The sequence below is a fragment of the Ananas comosus genome, linkage group 4 (assembly GCF_001540865.1).
Source record: "Ananas comosus cultivar F153 linkage group 4, ASM154086v1, whole genome shotgun sequence".
NCBI lineage: Eukaryota > Viridiplantae > Streptophyta > Magnoliopsida > Poales > Bromeliaceae > Ananas > Ananas comosus.
Window position 1 is genome coordinate 3,544,332 of NC_033624.1, and position 20,729 is coordinate 3,565,060.

General features: G+C 32.3%; 1 protein-coding gene across 2 annotated transcripts; it reads right to left on the minus strand.

Annotated features, from left to right (window-relative positions):
- Positions 720–10,384, minus strand: LOC109709321 (beta-glucosidase BoGH3B-like). Of its 2 annotated transcripts, none has more exons than XM_020231499.1 (11): positions 10,260–10,384; positions 8,035–8,291; positions 7,359–7,563; positions 6,917–7,007; positions 6,469–6,614; positions 5,387–5,630; positions 5,055–5,159; positions 3,675–3,857; positions 2,800–3,001; positions 1,565–2,048; positions 720–1,035 (listed from the first exon to the last, which is right to left on the minus strand). In XM_020231499.1, the coding sequence occupies exons 2-11, from the start codon at positions 8,249–8,251 to the stop codon at positions 939–941; spliced, it is 1,974 nt and encodes a 657-aa protein (XP_020087088.1). In that variant the 5' UTR covers positions 8,252–8,291; positions 10,260–10,384; the 3' UTR covers positions 720–938. The 2 variants fall into 2 exon arrangements, with proteins under 2 accessions (XP_020087088.1, XP_020087089.1); XM_020231500.1 differs by having other exon boundaries at positions 8,035–8,307.

Consider the following 20,729-nt stretch of genomic DNA (forward strand, 5'->3'; position numbering starts at 1 on the left):
TAGATAGTCAAATCAAAATAATTTGTAGTTTCATATAAGTTTTATATATTTTTACCTAAACTTTATTTTGAAAAGTTGAAGCTCCCATCCGATGAAATGGTGATTTCTAAATTGCATCTTTGGCGCATATGGATACACACACGCACACATTTGTGCCGAATTTTGATATAATCTGTTATGGGAAGTGAAATTTAAACCAATCTCCACAGCAAAATACTTAATACTTTGTTTAAGATTGCGGAGAGATTGCATTATGTATTGTGAAAAAATATGATGGGAAAAGATCCTGTCTGTTTCTGTACGTAATATTACGTTTCGCAGATCGCGATGAATCAGATATGATATATTTTCTACGGTCCCACTGAAAAACACAAAAGCTTATCTCTATATGCTTTTACCCAACTTCATTTTATAATTAATAGGCCACAATATTAAACTAAGCCTAAGTATGAATGAATTGTCCTGCTATACATTCTTTACACTATTTACATAAGCTAAGTTATTTTCACCTGGACAAGCTCCATTTTCTAAAAAGACAATTACTAACTGTGACAACATTAACTAAGCAGTTTAAGCGCACATATTGTGGGATATTAGAGCCAAGATTATGCCTTTTCACCTGAGTCACAGCTGCAAATGTAGCACACAGAATACATTACTCATTAAAATTCAGAGAGAGAGAGACAGAGAGAGAGAGAGAGAGAGAGAGAGAGAGAGGATACATAAATAGTTCAAATTGTGCACCTATTCTTTGTTTACAATGAATAATGTTGGAAGAAGACAAAAATAAAACAAAATTCTTCCAATTCCTCAATAGGAATGCAAAAATATCCTCAAGAGTATCGATCATCTCAGCAATGAAATCATAATGAATGTTTGAATTGGAAAATTTAAAATTAACTACAAAGTTACTTCTCAGAACAGCATCCGAACTAAAACTACTGGAGCTGAACAAACATCAAGGTCACCAACAAGCTGAAAACAAGAGAAGCCATTCTAAAATCCTCTCTCCGGAGAGCATGAGCAGTAGAGTACCTAAAAAGATAAATCAGAAAAGGGCGAAATAAGCAGCTGCATTATGATTTTCTTTCCATTTCTTCTTCGATAGCAAATAATGGAACTCGAGTTTCGATGCTTACATTCTTTTTTTTTTGCCCATGTTAATGTAAAATTAAGCGGCAGAGAGGTATAAATTGCAGAGTCTAACATACAAAAAAGCCTCCCCTCCAAATATCAGAGATTTGCAATGTCCTCCGGGTAAATAAAAACTTGCACTTAACTCCCTAGCAAATAGACCCCTCATATCACTTTTCTAGTTAAGGAGAAGATAATTTATAAGGCGGATATAGGGCATTTTAATCACAATTCGACATTTTTATAACAGTTCTCGAGTAAAAAATGTGATACAGGAGTTCAGTGCTCAAGGTATAAACATTGAGGGGGTTACATATAGATTTTTTTTCCATTTTTGAGGGTGAAGGTGCAAATAGCGATATTTTAAGGGAGACTTTTTCGTCTACCAATTACAAACCTTAATAGACAGTCGATGAAATTCAGTCTCTACCTTGCGGTCCCTGGAATTGTCGTCAATCCAAAATCAAATGGAAACAAAGGATCATAGTGATTGTCTCCCACATTCATAGGCAATTGATCCACCGACTTGAACCAAGTGCGAGAAAGCCTTCCACTGAATCCATAATCCCCAAAAAGGCAATCAGTGACGCCCTGGCCTTCCGTTCCGGGGAGCCAAGCAGCAACTATGGCATCCATTAGTGGTAGGTAGGGCTCGATCACGACCGGACGGCCTGAGATGATGATCACCACACACTTCATGGCTGCACAGATGTTCTGGATTGTGCTCGGGCCAGGATCAGGAAGCGTGAGGTTGAGGCTGTCACCGGCCGTCTCGGCGTAGGGAGGTTCGCCAACGACAATGATGGCATAAGAGAAGTCATTATGCTTGAGAAAGTCGGAGCCAGGATTTTCGGAGTAGACGACATTGGTCGAAGGGTCAACAGTTGATTTGATGGCTTCGAGGATTGTAGTTCCTGCATGGAAGAGAAGGTTTAACATATGAATTCCATCAAAATTGCCCTACAAAATGTGAATTCTATATACTCATCAAAAGTAAAGTTTCTTACAAAACTACCCTTTGTGTTAAGTTGGCAAACCATCCAATTCCTGGGGCACTAAGTTTGTTTGGAGCAACTTTATCAATGATTATTGGAAAGAACCATTTAAAATGTATAAGGCCATTAGGGTTAATATGTAAGAAATTAAATTTTGAATAGTATATATATGAAATTCATATTTTCAAATTTCATATTTTGCTGGCAAATATGTTTAAATAGATAACAACTAAAACATTCCAGAAGATGCAAATATAAGTATATAACTATAGTAATAACTAATAAGCAAAGCAATAAGGAAGAGGAAAACTCAGAAGCTGTTTTCTTCATGGAATTATAACATTTCAGGAAACGCTGCATATTTTCTATATAAATGACGAGGTTAGCATTGTGGAACTCGGGGTTGGAAGGAGGTAACAGGGAAGTGAGACAAATATGCAGCGCACTCAATGTACTCATCTTACATTAACATGGCAAGAGATTTTTCCCTTGCCTGCTAGGTTCCCACAGCAACAAAACTCTCCTTATTAATAGGAATCTTTTGAGTCCCTCTAATTGTCCCCTCCCAACCCAAGTTGTGAGATTACAATCTTACCATTTCAAATGGAAAATGCAGTGAATTTCCAGATTACAATTCATGAAAAGAACGACCCCTAAGAGAGGGACATACCAACAGTAATGTTTCCACTCTCTCCCTGCCATTGAATAGTCCACCCACCACACTGATAACCCAAGTTATCCGCATGTGATCCGGCAACAAGGATGTTCTTAGCTTTTTTAGGGAGGGGCAGAATGGTCTCATTAGCAGATTTTCCGTTTTTCAGTAATACAAGAGATTTCCTCACAGCTTCCCTCGCCAGTTCTCTGTGCTCCTGTTGAAAACTATGGGATTTAGAGAGCATGGCCAAACATGTTACTCTTTGGTGGTTTGTATCATGTTTAGGCAAAAAAAGCAAAAATGCCCTCCAACATAGGCTATTTAGAAATAGGTCCGTGAACTGTACTTTTTTCTTTATTTGAACCCCTTTAGTAGTGTGTTGTTCCATTTGAAAATACATTGTTAGGTTCCGCCAAAAGTGAGGTTTTCTGTCTAAGAGGACATAGAACATTCATTAAAGAATATTCTGTCAAGTTACATGGGTTTAATTTAAACAATGGCTAAAATGCAGATAACAATAACAACCTGGATTTATTGTAATTTTTTTCCTTCATCCCTTCAATAATAAAAAAAACTACAGATAAATCCTAAGATTAATTAACATTAGCACTTTACCCCCTTCATATTTCATAAGAGAGAAAACTGCAAGATTTTCTAATAAATCTAGTTGTTATATATAGGTCTTGGACCGTTGGTTGTCATGGGGGTAAATAACAAAGTTCAAATAACAATACTGGGTCCTTTTGTAATATAGTTTAAAGAAAACTTGAGCTCCAGCGAACTAATTCCAGATGATCCATAGTTGGAGGGTTGTCCATATGATTTTAGTGCCACATAATGAGCGCAATTTTTTTAGATAAGAGAGTAGAAGTACTGATGAATGTAACCTTCTTTCCGAGTTGATCAGAGAAGCTAAGATCAGCCAAAGGATTCTCAAAGAGGCCCATCGTAAACTTGACCCGCAGAATTCTTCGTACAGCATCATCAATTCTGTCCATCGAAACTATATTCTTGTTGACAAGAGAGGTCAGATTATTGATGTATTCGGTGTAATTGTAAGGAACCATTATCTGCAAAACAGTACAACATATTAATATTAAAAAGAATATTTGGTAAAAAAGAATTAGAGAGCAAATATATACAAATCGCTGATAGATTGGCCTTCGATATTGAATTGGAGAAAAGGTCAAAACCTACAAACCTTATTTGGACCATTGAACATTTTGATAGGTATGTGAACTGTTAAATATAAAAAAATAAAAACAATGTTCTCTACAATTTTAAATATTAGAGATAAACGGTTGTTTCGTATAATTTAACATGCATGGGTCCTAAGTTCGAGTCATGCCAAGCTCCTAGCATAATTGATTTTATCCTATTTAATTCAAGTCTCGAGTTCAGACGTGAGGAAGAGTTTTAAATATAAAAATATATAAAGATCGTTCTCTACTAGCTAAAGCTTTTAGAGAATAATGGTTGTTTCGCATAATTTAGCAGGAACATTAATAAAATTGATTTTACTACCTAGCAATTTATGATTGCAGCAAAACTTGCCACCTCTTATAGAACATAAGAGCTTCCATTTATAAAATATACCATTAAGTATCAGATATTCAGTTAGGTTGTAGAATACTTATTCCGAGACTATAAGTACCATTTAAGTATTGAGGAATGAGCTTATAATTCTAATAATAACAAGAAATCCTTCTAGATATCAATCCCTTTACCCCTCATTCTTCAAGAATCAGAAGGATCCTTTTCGAAGTTCAATTTATTCATTTGAAATGTAGGCTCTTAAAAATTTTTAAAGCTTAGCACCCATTTCAAAATGTTGTATAGTTTAGTAAGGTACACACACACACCCCATCCGAAAAAACAACGTCCAAACAAGGAAAAAAAACAGCAGTATCCACAGTCCATTGAATTAGATAATTTTGCTCAGCCTCTTCAGTGTTGTTACCCTTTGTTTCATTATTTTAAATACAAATTCTATGTAGATGGAGGTGCCAGCAGATGGGCTTCTCTCCCTTCGTGATTGTAGGTTAGCTTGCAATGTTGGCTGGATGCAGATTGGCATCCATCTCAAAAAAAACCAACCAAAGCATCAAATGTTACTGCTAAGTTTTTGCTTTTTATTGCCAAACCCTGTGCGTGCACTTCATTTCATGTGCACTTCATTTCATGTAATTTGCGTTGAAAATATTATTACAACAAGAAAAACAACAGAGGCTTAAAATTATCGGTGTTCAATTACAAGAGAGACTGACCATATCAATCCCAGCATTAATTCCAGCCTGCACAGAGTAAGTATAGTTTGCACCTGGCGGACTCGTGATCCTGTCAATCCCTTGCCAGTCAGATATCACAAAACCCTGAAATTTTTTTAACATGAGTTAGTGCAGAATTGCACCATGTAATCTAAATAGATGATTTGAAAAGAACTAAAGGGAATTGCAAAATAATATTACCTAACAGGCACTAAATGGAGAAAATGATTCATACAGTCGATCACTTATGGTTTCCATAGAGGATTCATATAGGAAACTCTAACTAGTATGCAATGATGAAGGATCAATTGAAACAAGAAATAAGTACGTACCCTGAAGTGTAATTTGTTCTTGAGATAGTTAGTGACCATCTCATAATTGGCGTGCATTTTCACCCCATTCCAGCTTGAGTACGAGACCATGATAGTAGAAACACCCTTGATAATAGAGTTGTAATAAGCTGGCATGTGAATGCTCAGAAGCCCATGTTGATCAATAATAGTATTGTTCTCATTGATCCCGTCATGTGTACCACCATCACCAACATAGTGCTTTGCACAGGCTGCGACTTTATTCCTGTTCAATGAGCAAGCGTTAGATGGATAACTACTTATAATAAAATAGAAAACAGTCCAAAAATTAGCAAATTGGTAGGATTTTTTTTTTGAATTAATTTTTATACAGCTTCTGTAGCAGATTATTGGAAGTTAAAAGGCATTGATTATAGAAGAATATGGGATTTAAGAGGGAAAATTATCATATTAATATAGGAAAAGTTGCAGGAAACCTCCTTAAATTATCACAATTTTCATAATTAAGCACCTGAAGTATTTAAAACATATAACTCAGTCAAGCTACAAGATTTTATCACTTTAACTCCATCAAGTTTCCTCTAGGTGAAATCTATCATTTGTAAAAATCACGATACTTATAAGGGGTTTTCTCATGTCCTCCATTTAATTAGGATTTACAAGAACTTCGCATTGATTATCAAAGAAGATGAGATTTAAGAGTTAAAGAAGATGGAATTTAAGAGGCAAAATTATCATATTAATATAGAATAAGTTGCAGGAAACATCTTCACAAACTTATCACAATTTTCATCTTTAACCACCTGAAATATTTAAACCTACATATAACTACTTAAGCTACAAGATTTTATCACTTCAACTCCAAATTTTCTCTAGGTAAAATCTATCATTTGTCACAATCATGATACTTATAGGGGGGGGTTTTCTCACTTCCTGCATTTAATCAGGATATTCAAGAACTTCTCTTACATTAAATTCCACAATGGCATGGTTTATCAGCAAAGAAGAGAACTACAACTGAAGTGTTGTGGTATTTGAGAGTAATTCTTTCAAATATTTGAAATAAGACAATTTCCAAACTTTCATTAGATTTAGAAGCTTACTTTCCAGCAACATAAGGAATACCCTTGGTATAGTTTGCAGGGACATCTCCCTGTAGCCCAAGAATAATATTTGTCATGTTCTGGACAACATTGTGGTCTTCACTGTAGCTTTCATAGCAGCGGCCCCATCTTGGATCTCTGCAGACCTGAATTAGTGCAAGCAAATCAATCAGTAAAATAGGGAAATTTTAATGACATACGTACAAGTATAGCTACCCCAGCAATATTTGAATTTCATACCTTGAAAAGATAATTTTAATTTTTAAATGTATACCTTTGTTCTGCCCTCCCTTAAAACAGCACTCTTTTACAAAACCAGCTTTCAACCATTTGACTGGATGATGTTCCCAAGTAAAGATAAATGTATTTTTGCAAACACTAAACTTTCAAGATGTATATGAAAATTCAGATCTCATATGGCTATGTGTTAACAGGTTATTTTCCTTACCGCGATACATGGAGCAAAAGTGTATTGAATGCCTGTTGCCCTAACTTCAAGAGCCGTTGCTTCACCAATTCTCTTCACGAGGTCAGGATCCCTAAGAGGCAAGGAAAGTGTAGAGAAGTCTAAGAGTTCAAATATATGTATCCCTGTAAAGTTTGAGTTTTTAAGTGTACGCACCTGAAAAGTGCAGTTTTTTACAAACAGAGTAAAATAACCTCACTGTAAGTTGGAAATTCATTTGTATCATTGAGGACAGTTAATTTTCTATTAAGCAAAAGGGTGTCAAAATTCAAGTTATTTTTCTGAAGGAAATAGATGAAAATTCAAATACTGCAGGGATAGATACGTAAATAGATAATTTTACAGGGATCGAGCGGCATAAATAAAGAAGAAAAGAACATGAATTGCTATATAAATTAAAGCAATAGTTTCAGCATAAACTTACCTGGTAGCTCCAAGCCCGATGTTGTGAGGGAATATTGTTGCGTTATAAACATTATTGTGACCGTGAACCGCATCTATTCCATATATCATCGGAATTCCGAGGCGCGTCGATAGAGCCCCCTTCTGGAATTCATTCACCATATTCACCCAATCTGAAGCACTTGCCTGAGGAGCAGGCACGCTTCCACCACCACTCAATACACTGCCTGTGGAAATGCAGTTGCGATGCACAGCAATTAAATTTTGCCAGTTTTGAAAGCCAATTCCGGCACAAAAAAAGTTTAGTCCCTAAAGTTTCCACTTGGACACGTAAGTCCCCAAACATTCTCATAATTTTAAATTTCATCCCTGGTTATCTAAACAATTTGTCATAAAATAACCTTTTAAGCTTGTTTCAAGCACATTGAACGAGAAAGCGATTTTCGAATAGACAAGGCAAGATGGTCATTTTACAAGAAAACTTTGATTTTTTTTTTTTTTTTTCAGAGTCAGGGATGACATTGTGATTTGTGAGAAAGTCCAAGAACTAGAGTGTATTTTTACTCTTTTTTTTGCTTTTGCAACTTCAAACAGTTCTCTTTATGGGCCAAAATAGCAAGAGCAAAAATCTCTTATGCAGACATGCACGTATGCATTGAGTGGAAGTTGATAAATAGAAAAATCCAAAATAATGTTACCTATGAAGTAATTTTTCATGACGTCAGCAGACGCAACTTGCCGCTCGATCTGCGTCATTTGGCCAATCTTTTCAGAAAGAGTCATCCTCTTCATCAAATCATCAATGCGAGCATTGATGGGCTGACGAGGATCTTTGTATCTCATATACTCCGCCTTTACAGCAGCGAAGCACGACAAGATAATGAGAATTAGACAAGAACGCAGATGACGCCCCATTTTCCAAATCCTTCTTCTTGAACCTTTCCTCCCCCCAAAACTGAGATTGGTAGCAACTATCCACAGTTATAAACAGAATCTTAGCAAAAAAGAAGGGTAACTTAAACCAACAGACACTCAAGGATCTCTTATATGGGCAACTCATGTCACAAAATTAAAGTCCATAAGAAACAACAAGTGATCTATGCAGGCCATCCAATAATAAACTTTAGTAAGCATCCTCAGACCAAGATGGTGTCAAAGATCACAGATAAAGAAAAGAGCCAGTTATGTTGAGCTATGTGGACTACTTCAACAGGTTCAAGTGCTTACTTTTTTAATGGTGGGCTTATTAAATAGCCTAATTAGTCAAATCTGTTCGCATGAACTCAACTAGTGAAATCACTCTTTCTGAATATCTCATATATTGGTAACCCAAATCCTAGAAATTATGAACCAGTACCAGTTGAGCGTCCATAAGAATCAACAAGTGAACCATGCAGGCCATCCAATAATAAACATTATTAAGTATCCTCAAACCAAGATGGTGTCAAAGATCACAGATAAAGAAAAAAGTCAATTATATATGTTGAATTATGTGGACACTTCAACAGGTTCAAGTGCTCTTTTTTTTAAGGAAAAACTTCAAATACCATCCCTTTGGTTTCGTACTTTCTCACTTTAATACCCTGTGGTTTAAAGTGTATCACTTTCATACTCTGTGGTTTAATTTTTCTCCTTTTGTTATTCCCTCCACTAATATTTTTCGTTAAATCAGTGACAAAGTTAAGACTAAAGGATACTAAAGTGAATATTCGATAAACTACAAGTGGGGTATCTGAAGTTTCTTGTATATGATTTAACGAAAAGTTAACGGAGGGGCCAACGAAAAGAGAAAAATGAAATCACAGGGTACTAAATTGATACACTTTAAACCACTGTACTAAAGTGAGAAAGTGCAAAACGACATTGGTCGTATTTGAAGTTTACCTTTTTTTAATGACGGTTTTATTATATAGCCTAATTAGTTGAATCTTTTCCAATGAACATCCCCTAATGATATATAAAATTCAAAATACGCCGCGACAGTTGAAGTTAAAGCTTAAGCACCCAACTAAAGATAGAACCCTTTCAACAACAAATAAAATGAGTACAAATTCATCAGGGATCTTCAAATTCTTATTAATTTCCAATTTGGTTCTGATACTTTTTGTTGTTACAACTTCGTCCTCTTAAAGCACCACACTTTTCCTTCACACGAAAAGCCTTTTATTCCAAAATAATTGATCTTAAAGATGCAGATACAATTTCAACAATGCAAACGCTATAAAAAAAATTAGAATCTGATTGAAATGTTAAGAAAAAGGAAGGATACAAATTTTACATGACAGTCCCTGTACTATCCTGACAATGCAATTTAGTCCCTGTACTTTCACTCGTACACTCTAGTTCCAAAATTTCACATATATCACAGTTTAGTCCTGACATTAGAAAAAAAAAAAAAAATCTAATTTTTAAGAAAATGGCCTATTTACCTCTTCACCTCTATTTACCTCTTCACTTATTTCAATTTACTTGAGAAGGGTTAACATGTCCATTTTACAGCAAAAGGCAAATTTTTAATTGACGGTGAGAAAGTAAAGTGCAATATATGAAAAAGAGAAAAAAAAAAAAAAGAACTACACTGTTCCAGTAAAGAAATACAGGGGCCAAGTTGCAACATTGGGACATACTACTGGATTTTTTTTTAAAAAAAAAAGGGGAAAAATTCACGTATACCCACCCCTCTCCCTTTTTTTGAGATTGTTCATTAAAACTTGAAGAAATTAGAAAAAAAAAATCAGATAATATTGCTGTAATTAAGCTGGAAAATCGTAAGAAACAAAACACCACTACATAACGAGCATTTGCTAGATCTTTCCAAGAGAGAGCTCAAGCAGTTCACAGTAGCGATCGATTCAAAGCATCAAAAAATGTAAAAGAAGAAGCTAATGGTGAAAAATTAGTAGTAATAGGGACAAAATCATACCCTAAAATGAGATTAATCCCAAGTGCTCTCCAATGCGTGTAGGGATTCGGTTCGAAGAGCAGAGAGAGAGAGAGAGAGAGAGAGAGAGAGAGAGAGTGAGAGCGAAGAGCTTCTGAGCTACTCTTGGGGCGAGTAAATGGGCACTGCTATTTATAGAAAGAAAGGGTTAATTACACACCACTGTCGGAAGGATTTTTCCAATATAGTCCCCAAACTTTTTATATTTTCAACCTAATTCTTAATATTTGTTAACTATTTTATTTATTTATTTATTTGTTGCCGTTGAAAGTGCTCTTATCTCGAATGGAAACTATTACGCACATTACAATAAATCTTACACTTAAAAATACTTTAAATAATAATTAGCAATACTTTAAACCATTGGTAAGAATAATCTCGACACTTGTAAAATCGTCAAGTAAAGAGTCGTTAAGTAAATATATCGAGATAAATATATCGAAGCTTTAATATAACGTCGAAAACTTTTTATCAGTATTCGATAAAAATATATTTATTAATGACGGTTAATCATTGTGTCGGTACATGCCAAATATTAAATACGTTAGAATAAGCGTCATCTAAAAACATAGTCTAAAACATGTTTTGTTGTAGTGATAATAATGTTTGATTTTGATATTACGTAATAATTCATAGTTTAATTTAATAATTATTTTAAAATTTAGTTAAAATAATTAATAGATACTAAAAAAATATATACATTAAAATTAAATAAAAATCAACCCTGAGTAGAGATGAGCAAAGTACTAGTAATTTATGTTAATAGTGTAAATCAATTACAGCACAATGTAAAATATTTTGGATTAATTGATTTAGGATTTTTTTTAGTACCTTCATAATTAATGGATTATAATAATTCTCTAATTAATTATACTAACCACGCTAGTGTTTGGTTTGGGGTTAAAGCGAGAGGGGGGGGTGTTATCCTTCCCTTTAACCCCAAACACTATTTTTGGAGGGTGGGGTTAGCTAACCCCACCACCCTCTCCGGAAGAGGGGTGTGATTAGCTAATTCCACTCCTATTTAATTTTTAAATATAAATATAAATTTTAAAAATTTATAATTTATAATCTTAAAATTAATATTTATATTTTTAAATTTTAAATTATTTTAAATTATTTAAATTTAAATTTGACATTTTCTATTTGTAATTGTAGATTTGATTTAAAAGTTAAAATGTAAAATTTAAATTATTATTTTTAATTATTTAAATTTTAAATTTGACATTTTATATTTGTTAGATTTGATTTAAAATTTAAAATTTATAACTTTACATTTTTAAATTTGAGATTTAAAAATATAGATTTTAATTTTGAATATTTTAATTGTAAAAGTTATCTATTTAAAATTTAAATTTTAAATATAAAGTAAAAAAAAATAAATTTAAATATAATAATTGGGGCAAAATCATTATTTTCTATTTATAACTATTCACTATTCTTATTATTCTATCTTATCTATCCAAACGCTATTTTTCTTAATTTCGGGAATAATTCAATTATCATCCAAATGTAAAATTCGTTTATTCTAGGCTTAATCTTGAACTTAATCATATTCCTGAAATAATTAGTTTTTATTTAACTCCGAACCAAACGAAACCGTAAGGTTTAATAAGGGCCTTTATCTAATGTTTTGCTTTTTTTTTCTTAAACACTTTAGTCTCTCAACTATAAAATATCAATTTTTTTTTAAAGGACTATCTTATAAAAACTAATTGTTAAACTTGTCCTTTATTAAACTTTTAATTAAAATATTTTAGGACTACGTTGATGCAAACAAAGGAGGATTACTTTTCTTATTTTAAATTAAGAAACCGTGTTCCTCATGTCACTTTATGATTTGATTAGAACTAATGAGTACTCAGAGATTGTAAGGTGTATTTATTTAATTAATCATTCACAATTAATGTTTATACAGTGTGAACATAGTTAATTAATAAATAATCATGTATTAATATTATAATTCACAACATGATAATTGATCATTAATCTTGTTCACGCAGGCTATTAAATTAATAAACTCCATTGCCACACCGTCGTGGCGACTTGGTGGTTTATTTTCAACGAATAAGCATAAAAAATCATCATATGTTTTAATTCGAAAGTGGTGATCTAAATACGTTATATAATATCTTAGATCCAATTAGAATTTTGGTAAAATGTCGAGTCATTTGTGTACTTTCCTATTTTTGTGACTTTTGTTCCACAAATTTTACGTATAAATTTCTTAATACAGTTTTAAAGAAATGTAGCTTTATTGTAAAATAACATTTTATCTATGTTCAAATCAAATTGAAATAATTAAATTAGTTTAAAGATGAAAAAGTTAAAAATGCTCATTTTTAGATCACCTAATGTGTGCATTATATAAGAAAGTTCAAACATAAGTATTTTAATAAAAAATACAGATACCAAGTTGTAACACACCAACTTGATCTCATATGAGATACTTAATAATGTCTATTTTGGAGCATCTAACGCGTCGACGTCGAATCAGACGTGTCATCAAATCTTTTTAAATTTTTTTAAAAAACATAGTACGAAAGTAATCATAGGCTCTTGGATCATTTACCATGGTATTTATGAGTAGGTAAATTTATTGGAGGTAATGCATTTTGTTCCTTTAAAATTAATGAGAATTTGGATGGAATACAACAACAATAAGTATAAAGGTTCAAGGGTAAACTTCCAATATCATTCCTACAGTTTCGTATTTTTTATTTTAATATTTTATAATTTAAAGTATATTAATTTAGTATACTGTAATTTTATTTTTTCTGTTCGTCGGTCCATTCGTTAATTTTTTATTAAATCATACATAAAAAACTTCAGATACCCTACCTATAGTTTATGGAACATTCGTTTTAGTATTATTTAGTTTTAACTTTGTCACTTATTTAACGAAAAAAATTAGTGAAATGAATAATCAAAAGAGAAAAATGAAACCACATGGTACGAAAATGATACACTTTAAACTCTATAGTATTAAAATAAAAAAGTGTGAAAATATAGAGATGGCATTTCAAGTTTTTCTAAGATTAAAATATTAATAGCAAAATAATTTATTTCCTAGTTACCCAGAATGATAACACGGGCACGACACACATGCTCTAGACAAATATACGGTGTGATGATCACGTGTTCAAATGCAAGAAATAGAACTCCGCACTGCACCGAGTAGGGCCACCAATCCAGCTCGTTGTTTGCGAGCCAAATCGTATTCGGTGCGGACTTAGCTTGAGATCGATTGCTTCGTTTAATAAACAATCCGTGTTTAGTCTGAACTTAGCTCGAGATCAATCGCTCGTTTTATAAATGATCCGAATATGAACGGGGACCAACTAGCTCATGTTCGTCTTGATATAAAATTGAGCTCTTATACTTTAAAAATACTAAGTTGTTATTAATAATACGTATAAACGTGCATGTTAGTCGATTATATATCTTTCCCACACACTGATACTATGAAGAGGTTCGTGGATACTCCATGAAAGTTAAATTATTAGGAACCTAGTTGGAAAACAGGTGAAGATTGGGAACTTAATTATAATATGGAGATCTTCCCTGGTAGTAGTACGTTTGGGATGTTAAGAATTAGGTTCTTCGTAATTGATAAAATATAAAGGCTTTCTTATCATCAATATACATATATCTCTCTCTCTCACACACACACATACACAGGGCGATGATACAATAGTTATAGTAATTAGTAAACCACGATAGTTCAAAAATTGACAATGGCTGGTAAGGAGCTCGTTCACCGTTTCCCAAACCACCAACCATGCGCTATGGGTTCAAGCTTCGGATCAACTAAGTATAAAGGTCGATTCAAATAAAAGATTTACTTTATTCGCTTTGCTCAATCGCACGATAGATAGACAGTTTTTTTTTTTTTTCAAAAATTGACAACTTATCGGGAAACTGGTAAAGGTGAGTAATCTAGTATAATAAATTAGTTGGGTAGGTAAGTTGAGATCTATTGGTAACAGTAAGATTGGTGTGTAGGTAAGTAGGTTCCCGGCCTTTTTAGATTATCGTGGTTCGAGAACTATGAATATTTAAAAAGCGGTAATCTAGATAAGGAAACTATTAAGAGTGACCAATCTAATATGATAAGTTAGTTGGNTTGTACAAATATTTACACCATTTGCATAGATGTTACACTATCATGAGATAATGTTGCACCATTTAGATGTTATGTTGCACTCTTTCTTTTTAAAAATTAAAGTGCATTATATATTAAATAAAGTGTTAAATTCCTTGGAAATGACAACTGCTAAGTCATAATTATATGTACCTTTCTCGAGAGATGAGAATTCTCATTTAATTAAGATAAAATAAAAAATAAAATATCATTAATACAATAAAAGAGTATAACATACTCTTAAAGAGTGCAACATAGTCTCAAATAGTGCAACATTCTCTTCCAAATAGTGCAATATTTATGTAAATAACAACTGCTAAGTCATAATTACATGTACCTTTCTCGAGAGACGAGAATCCTCATTTAATTAAGATAAGATAAAATAAAAAATAAAGTATCATTAATACAATGAAAGAGTGCAATATAATCTCAAATAGTGCAACATTCTCTTCCAAATAGTTAAAAATTTAATTTTGGATATCAAATGTGAATAAATAGTTAAAAATTATAATCGAAGTGGATCAATTAAATTTTAAATTTGAATTAAAGGTAAATTAAAATTTCGATTCGTCTAGTTCAAAACATGTATTTAAATTTTGTATTCGTCAACATTTCAAAAACATACAGAAATATTAAATGTATATATAAAAAAATTGATTAGATAATTATTAGGGGAGGCAATAGATTTTTTTTTATTATTAAATATCAAGATTAAATACTAAGATAATATTCTTTTAAATATTGTTATTTAATCTTATCTTTAAATTACATATTTTCAAATGTCGATATTAAATATCTAAGAAGTATTCTTTTATTTTTTTTTTTTATTCCAATCTTGTCTTTGAATTGGATAATTTTTAAATATCGAGATTAAACACACAGGGTTCTTTTGTTCCCTTTTAAATTTTGTATATATATATATATATATATATGAACTAGACTGGAATGCTATCAATAGCACAAAGCTGTTGGTACTATTAGGTTTTCGGCCCTTGGATGAAAAAATGAACGATTAGAATGATATGGGCTTCCTAGAGTTGAGTGAGTTATTGGTTGAATAGTATAATCTAACGGATGAAAATAATTAATGGGTTAAATCTAATGGCGGAAAACTCGGTAGCATCAAGTGGTTGGTGCTATCTATAGTATCCCAGCCGGACTCATATATATAAAACTAGGTTGGAATACTATCAATAGCACCAAGCTATTTGTGCTATTAGTTTTTTAACCCTTGAAATGAGAAATGTGTGGTTAGGATAATGTGGGTCCCATAGGGCTAAGTGAGTAGTTGGTTGAATAGTATAATCTAACGGGTAAAAATAATCAAAGGGTTAAATCTAACGGTGGAAAACTCGACAGCACCAAATCCTTGGTACTATCGATAGTATTCCAGCCGGGCTCCATATGAGTTGAGCTAGAATACTTTCAAAAGCACCAAAAGAGTGATGCTTTTGAGTTTTTAGGCCATTGGATGGGGAGATGTAGAGTTGAGATGATGGTGGTAGGTGGTGGTGGGTAGAATAGTGTTTGATCTAAGGGGTATTAGTAATTAAGGAATAGATCCAAGAGTTAGAAACTTAGAAGCACCAAGGGGTTGGTGCTTCTAAAAGTATTCTACCAAGTTGTTTTTTATGATGCGGCTTCCAAATCGATGATCGACTTCATTAGACTTGATCTACACTATTAAAAGTATTTGAAAACTAAATTTCATAATTTTTCGGCATCATTTACCTATCAAACGAGTAGTCTAAAAATGAACGGGTGAAAATAAAAATCTCATAAAAAATGATGATAAAAGACTTGAATTTAAGATCAGAGATACTAATCTTACTCTAAATAGTGAAAAGAAGTTTCTACAAAAATTTCATCAGATTTGGATGATTTTACACGGTTAAATTCACAAGCGCATCACATCCACCATTAAAATTGTCAATTTTGAAACCTTTTGTTCGCTAGGCAAATGATGTCGAAAAATTATGAAATTTAGTTTTCAAGTATTTTTAATAGTGTAGATTAAGTCTAACGGAGCTGATCGTCGATTTAGAAGTCGCATAATTGAAAACAATTTGGTAGCGCGGAGGCCTCCGTACTACTAATAGTATACCAGCCTAGCGCGCTCTCTCTCTCTCTCTCTATATATATATATATATTATAAATTTTAGATCAGCCCAAAAATAAAAATATTTATATTTTATGAATTTCAATTATTTGATCAACATTTTATTTTTTTCATTTTTTCATCTAGTATTCGTGTTCGGCTCGTTAATAAACAAGCCGATTTCGAGTTAGACTTTTTAGCTCGATATTTTAACAAGTCAATTCATACTCGATTCGTTTAACTCATGTTCAGCTCATTTACAACCCTAGCATAGAGTACCTGCTTGTGTTGGCAAGTCTATAGACCAGATCCAGGCAAAAAAATTTCATCTGCTGGGAATTTGACAATCGCTTCTTGTTGGTTTCATTTTTCTTCGGCCATATTTGAAAGTTGAAATAAATTATTCAAAAAAAATTTATTTCTGTATAAAATTTGTTTAGTATGATAATTATAAGTAGAAGGTTAATTTTTATTTTTTTTGGAAGGTCTTTCTATTCATACTTTGGCGGAATAGTATAGTTCACCTATAAAGTAATTTATTTTATTTCAAAAAAATAATCTTAAAACTAAATATGATATTCTGTTCTAAATATTTAATCATATTTGTACACAGTTTTTTAGTAAATTAAGAGGATACACCAAACGGACCTTAATGTTTTAAAATTCGAATTGAACCTGCATGTCGTATCAGTTGTGTCGCTGACGTGGTCTGGTTTTATAAGTATCAGTTCACTTTCTATTTATTTTATATTTTAATAATTAATTTAAAATATGTATCAATTTTTCAACAATTTGTACTCTAGTATTTTAAAAATAATGTAAAATACTATACATATCTTATTATATAAGCAATTTGCATGAAAAATTTATCAATTTTGCATTTTTGCAAAAATAGATCACTTTTTTGAATTTTGTAGATTCAATTCGAATTTTTAGTAAACTGATTAAAATATTTTTATTCTTTTTTTCTCTCTTTTTCTCCTCCCTCATGTTGAGTTTTTCAATTTTTCCTACCGACATTCTCGTTTCCGCTTAGGGCATGTTTGTTTTGGTGTAAGTGGAGTGATGGAACTCAAGTTCCATCACTTTCGTTATTTATTTTGGTGTAAGTGAAAATATAATGTAACTCAAGTTATGTTAGACCTCCACTTTACCTACTCTCGACTTCCTCCTCTAAAGTGCCGAACTCGACTTCCACCACACTCAACCTCCTCTAAAATATTTATTAAACAGTAAAACCTAAACTCAACTTCCCTTATAATAGATTAGAATTACCTTATTTCTAATAAATTAGGATTATCTTTAAATAATAAAAAAAGTTTAATTATATAATAAGTTAAATTTTATAGCGATAAATTTACTATTATATTTAGGAGATAATGAGATCCACTTACTTACATCAAAACAAACAACAGAACTCACAAAACTAATTTCATTAGCACCAAATTACATCAAAACAAACAGAAGAAGTAATTGAATTTAACTTTCGGGCTATACGAGTTACATCAAAATAAACAACCAAAAAATAATCACACTTCAGAGAAACTCAAACACCACTGCACTTGACTTACGTTGGATCTACAGATTCGTCAATCCAAACGGACCCTTAATCGAACCCTGCTTTTACAGTTGCTTCCCTCTAAGGCGGAACGCTCCCCTACCGATCTCACATTTGGCTAGAGAAGAAATTAGAAAAACAATAAATCCTATAGGCTGATGGCACAGAACTTAGCAGGTCTTTACCCTCCGTTGTCTGATTTGTGTATTGATAAGATCATTCACTATTTCTTAAAGCTCGATGCATTTCAGTTCAAAGACCCAACATGGCACCAGACTGAAGATGAGATTGCGGCGGAGGGTGCAAGTTATATATTAAATATAAAAATATATTCTCTATAAGCTTAAAGTTAAGAATAACTGTTGTTTTTTATAATTTAATATGATATCAGAGCAGAAAATTTTGAATTTGAGTCCCGTAGACTACTAATAAAATTAATTTTTTTTCAATTTAATTTAAATTTACGTTATGAATCTATCGAAAAGTCTTGAGCCTAAATATAAAAGGAGAGTTTTAAATATAAAAATATAAAATATACCATTCTATAAAAGCTTAAGTTTTGAAAAAATATATATATATATATATATATATATATATATATATAGTTGAGTTAGAATATTATCGGTAGCCAATAGGCTCTATTGCCACCCATTTGTTTTCGATGATGGAGCCTCCAAATCGACGATCGGCACTGTTGAACATGATCTATACCACTTGAAGTGTTTAGAAATCAAATTTCATACATTTTCGATAGTATTCTCTTATCCATCTAGTGGACAAAAAAATAAACGACTGAAAATAAATATTCTTTAAAAAATGATGATAAGAGTTTTGTAGTCAAGATAAAGAGTATAGATCTTGTTTTAAATAGTTTAAAGAATTTTGTAACAAAAATTCAATTGATTTAGATATCTTTATGCCGTTAAACGAGAAAACGCCTCACATCCACCAGTAAAATTACAAATTTTGAAACCCTTTGATCATTAGGCAAATGATGTCTAAAATATTTAAAATTTAATTTCTAAACACTTCAAGTGGTATAGATCATGTTCAACGGTGCCGATCGTCGATTTGGAGGCTTTATCATCAAAAACAAATGGGTAGCAACGGAGCCCATTTGCTATCGATAGTATTCTAGCTCAACTATATATATATATATATATATATATATATAAAATTGAGCTAGAATACTTTTAGAAGCAAGGCACCAATTTTTTGTTGCTTCTAAGTTTCTAGCCCTCGGATCTACTCCTTAATTACTAATATTCCTTGGATCAAACACTATTCTACTTACCACCCCCTACCACCACTTACTACCATCATCTCAACCCTACATCTCTCTATCCAATGGTTAAAAACTCAAAAGCATCACTTCCTTGGTGCTTTTAAGAGTATTTTAGCTCATCTCTCTCTCTCTCTCTCTATATATACATGCACATAATAAAGAAGCATAAAATAGAAGCAAAAATTATGATATATTTATCGATCTCTGGACCGAATAAACAACCAAATTGAACGAATTATTTTAGTGAAAATATGATTTTTGTTAAAAAAAAAGAAGAAGCATCTTCTAACTAGAGAAATGAGGGGGAAAAACAAGTATAAAACAGAAATTGGTCTAATTAAAGTAGTGATAAAAGAGAAAAAAGAGAAAGGAGTATTGAAATGGCCTTTGTTAACTTATTACTTTCACAAGAGAAATAATCTCATATTTGATCAACTAAAACACCTCTCTCTCTCTCTCTCTCTCTCTCTCTGTGTGTGTGTGTGTGTGTGTGTGTGTGTGGAAAAATAAATACAAAAAAAATTTGTGCGTAATAATAGGCTGATCATGAGCATTGCAACATTTGGTCTTAGGTCTGATCATGAGCATTGCAACATATTTAATTAAGTAAAAATTTGGTATTCCTACAATCTTATCCGAAATACCTATCTGACAAGATAAACTATGACACATGTATTGAATAATTAAAAGATCACACCTAAGAGGTAAAGAATGAAAATATGAGAAATGATACTTGTACATTCAAAAGTTTGGTGTGAATTTTACGCCCAACTCATCCAAAGATTTAGACAACCATTATTTGTTTTACTAGCTTTTAAAGTACACATAAATGTGATAGGCTTTGGATGGAGAGGATATAAGATTTATATAGTTTAGCAACAGATGTAAGAGACATTAGTGGACCTCTTGAATTGAGAGGGCTACCTAGGACTAGCTCTAATGTCATAAAGAAAATGAGTAAGATGAAAGAAAATGTAAAATGACTAGAGAGAGAGAGAGAGAGAGAGAGAGAGAGAGAGAGAGAGAGAGAGAGGATTATGGTTCTACCTTTGAGAGCCATCACCTGCATGGATTATCTTTGTATAGAAAGTAGAGTGTGAGGAATGAAGCCTGGTCCGAGATCTCTTTCTATATGTGTAGTTGAGAAGGGATCTTGGATCAAACCTCATTCCAAACACTAGTTTCCTTGCTTCAACCCCCTCTCTCTCTCTATATCTCTCTCTATATCTCTCAACACCATGCAACACCTCCTAGTAGGTTATGCAAAGGATGGGTTAGTTGGAATAAGGATGGTGGGGATGGGGAAAAGATTACTATATAATGAGGCCAAGCTGTTAAAGCACAAAGATAGTACAGGTTCATTTGTG

Bases quoted from the DNA above. Each gene is read 5' to 3' on its own strand.
- LOC109709321 (XM_020231499.1), bottom strand. From the start codon at position 8,251: ATGGGGCGTCATCTGCGTTCTTGTCTAATTCTCATTATCTTGTCGTGC. The intron at 7,564-8,034 runs GTAACATTATTT...GCATTTCCACAG, and splicing joins CATGAAAAATTACTTCATAG to GCAGTGTATTGAGTGGTGGT. The intron at 6,615-6,916 runs GTAAGGAAAATA...GCACTAATTCAG, and splicing joins CTTTTGCTCCATGTATCGCG to GTCTGCAGAGATCCAAGATG.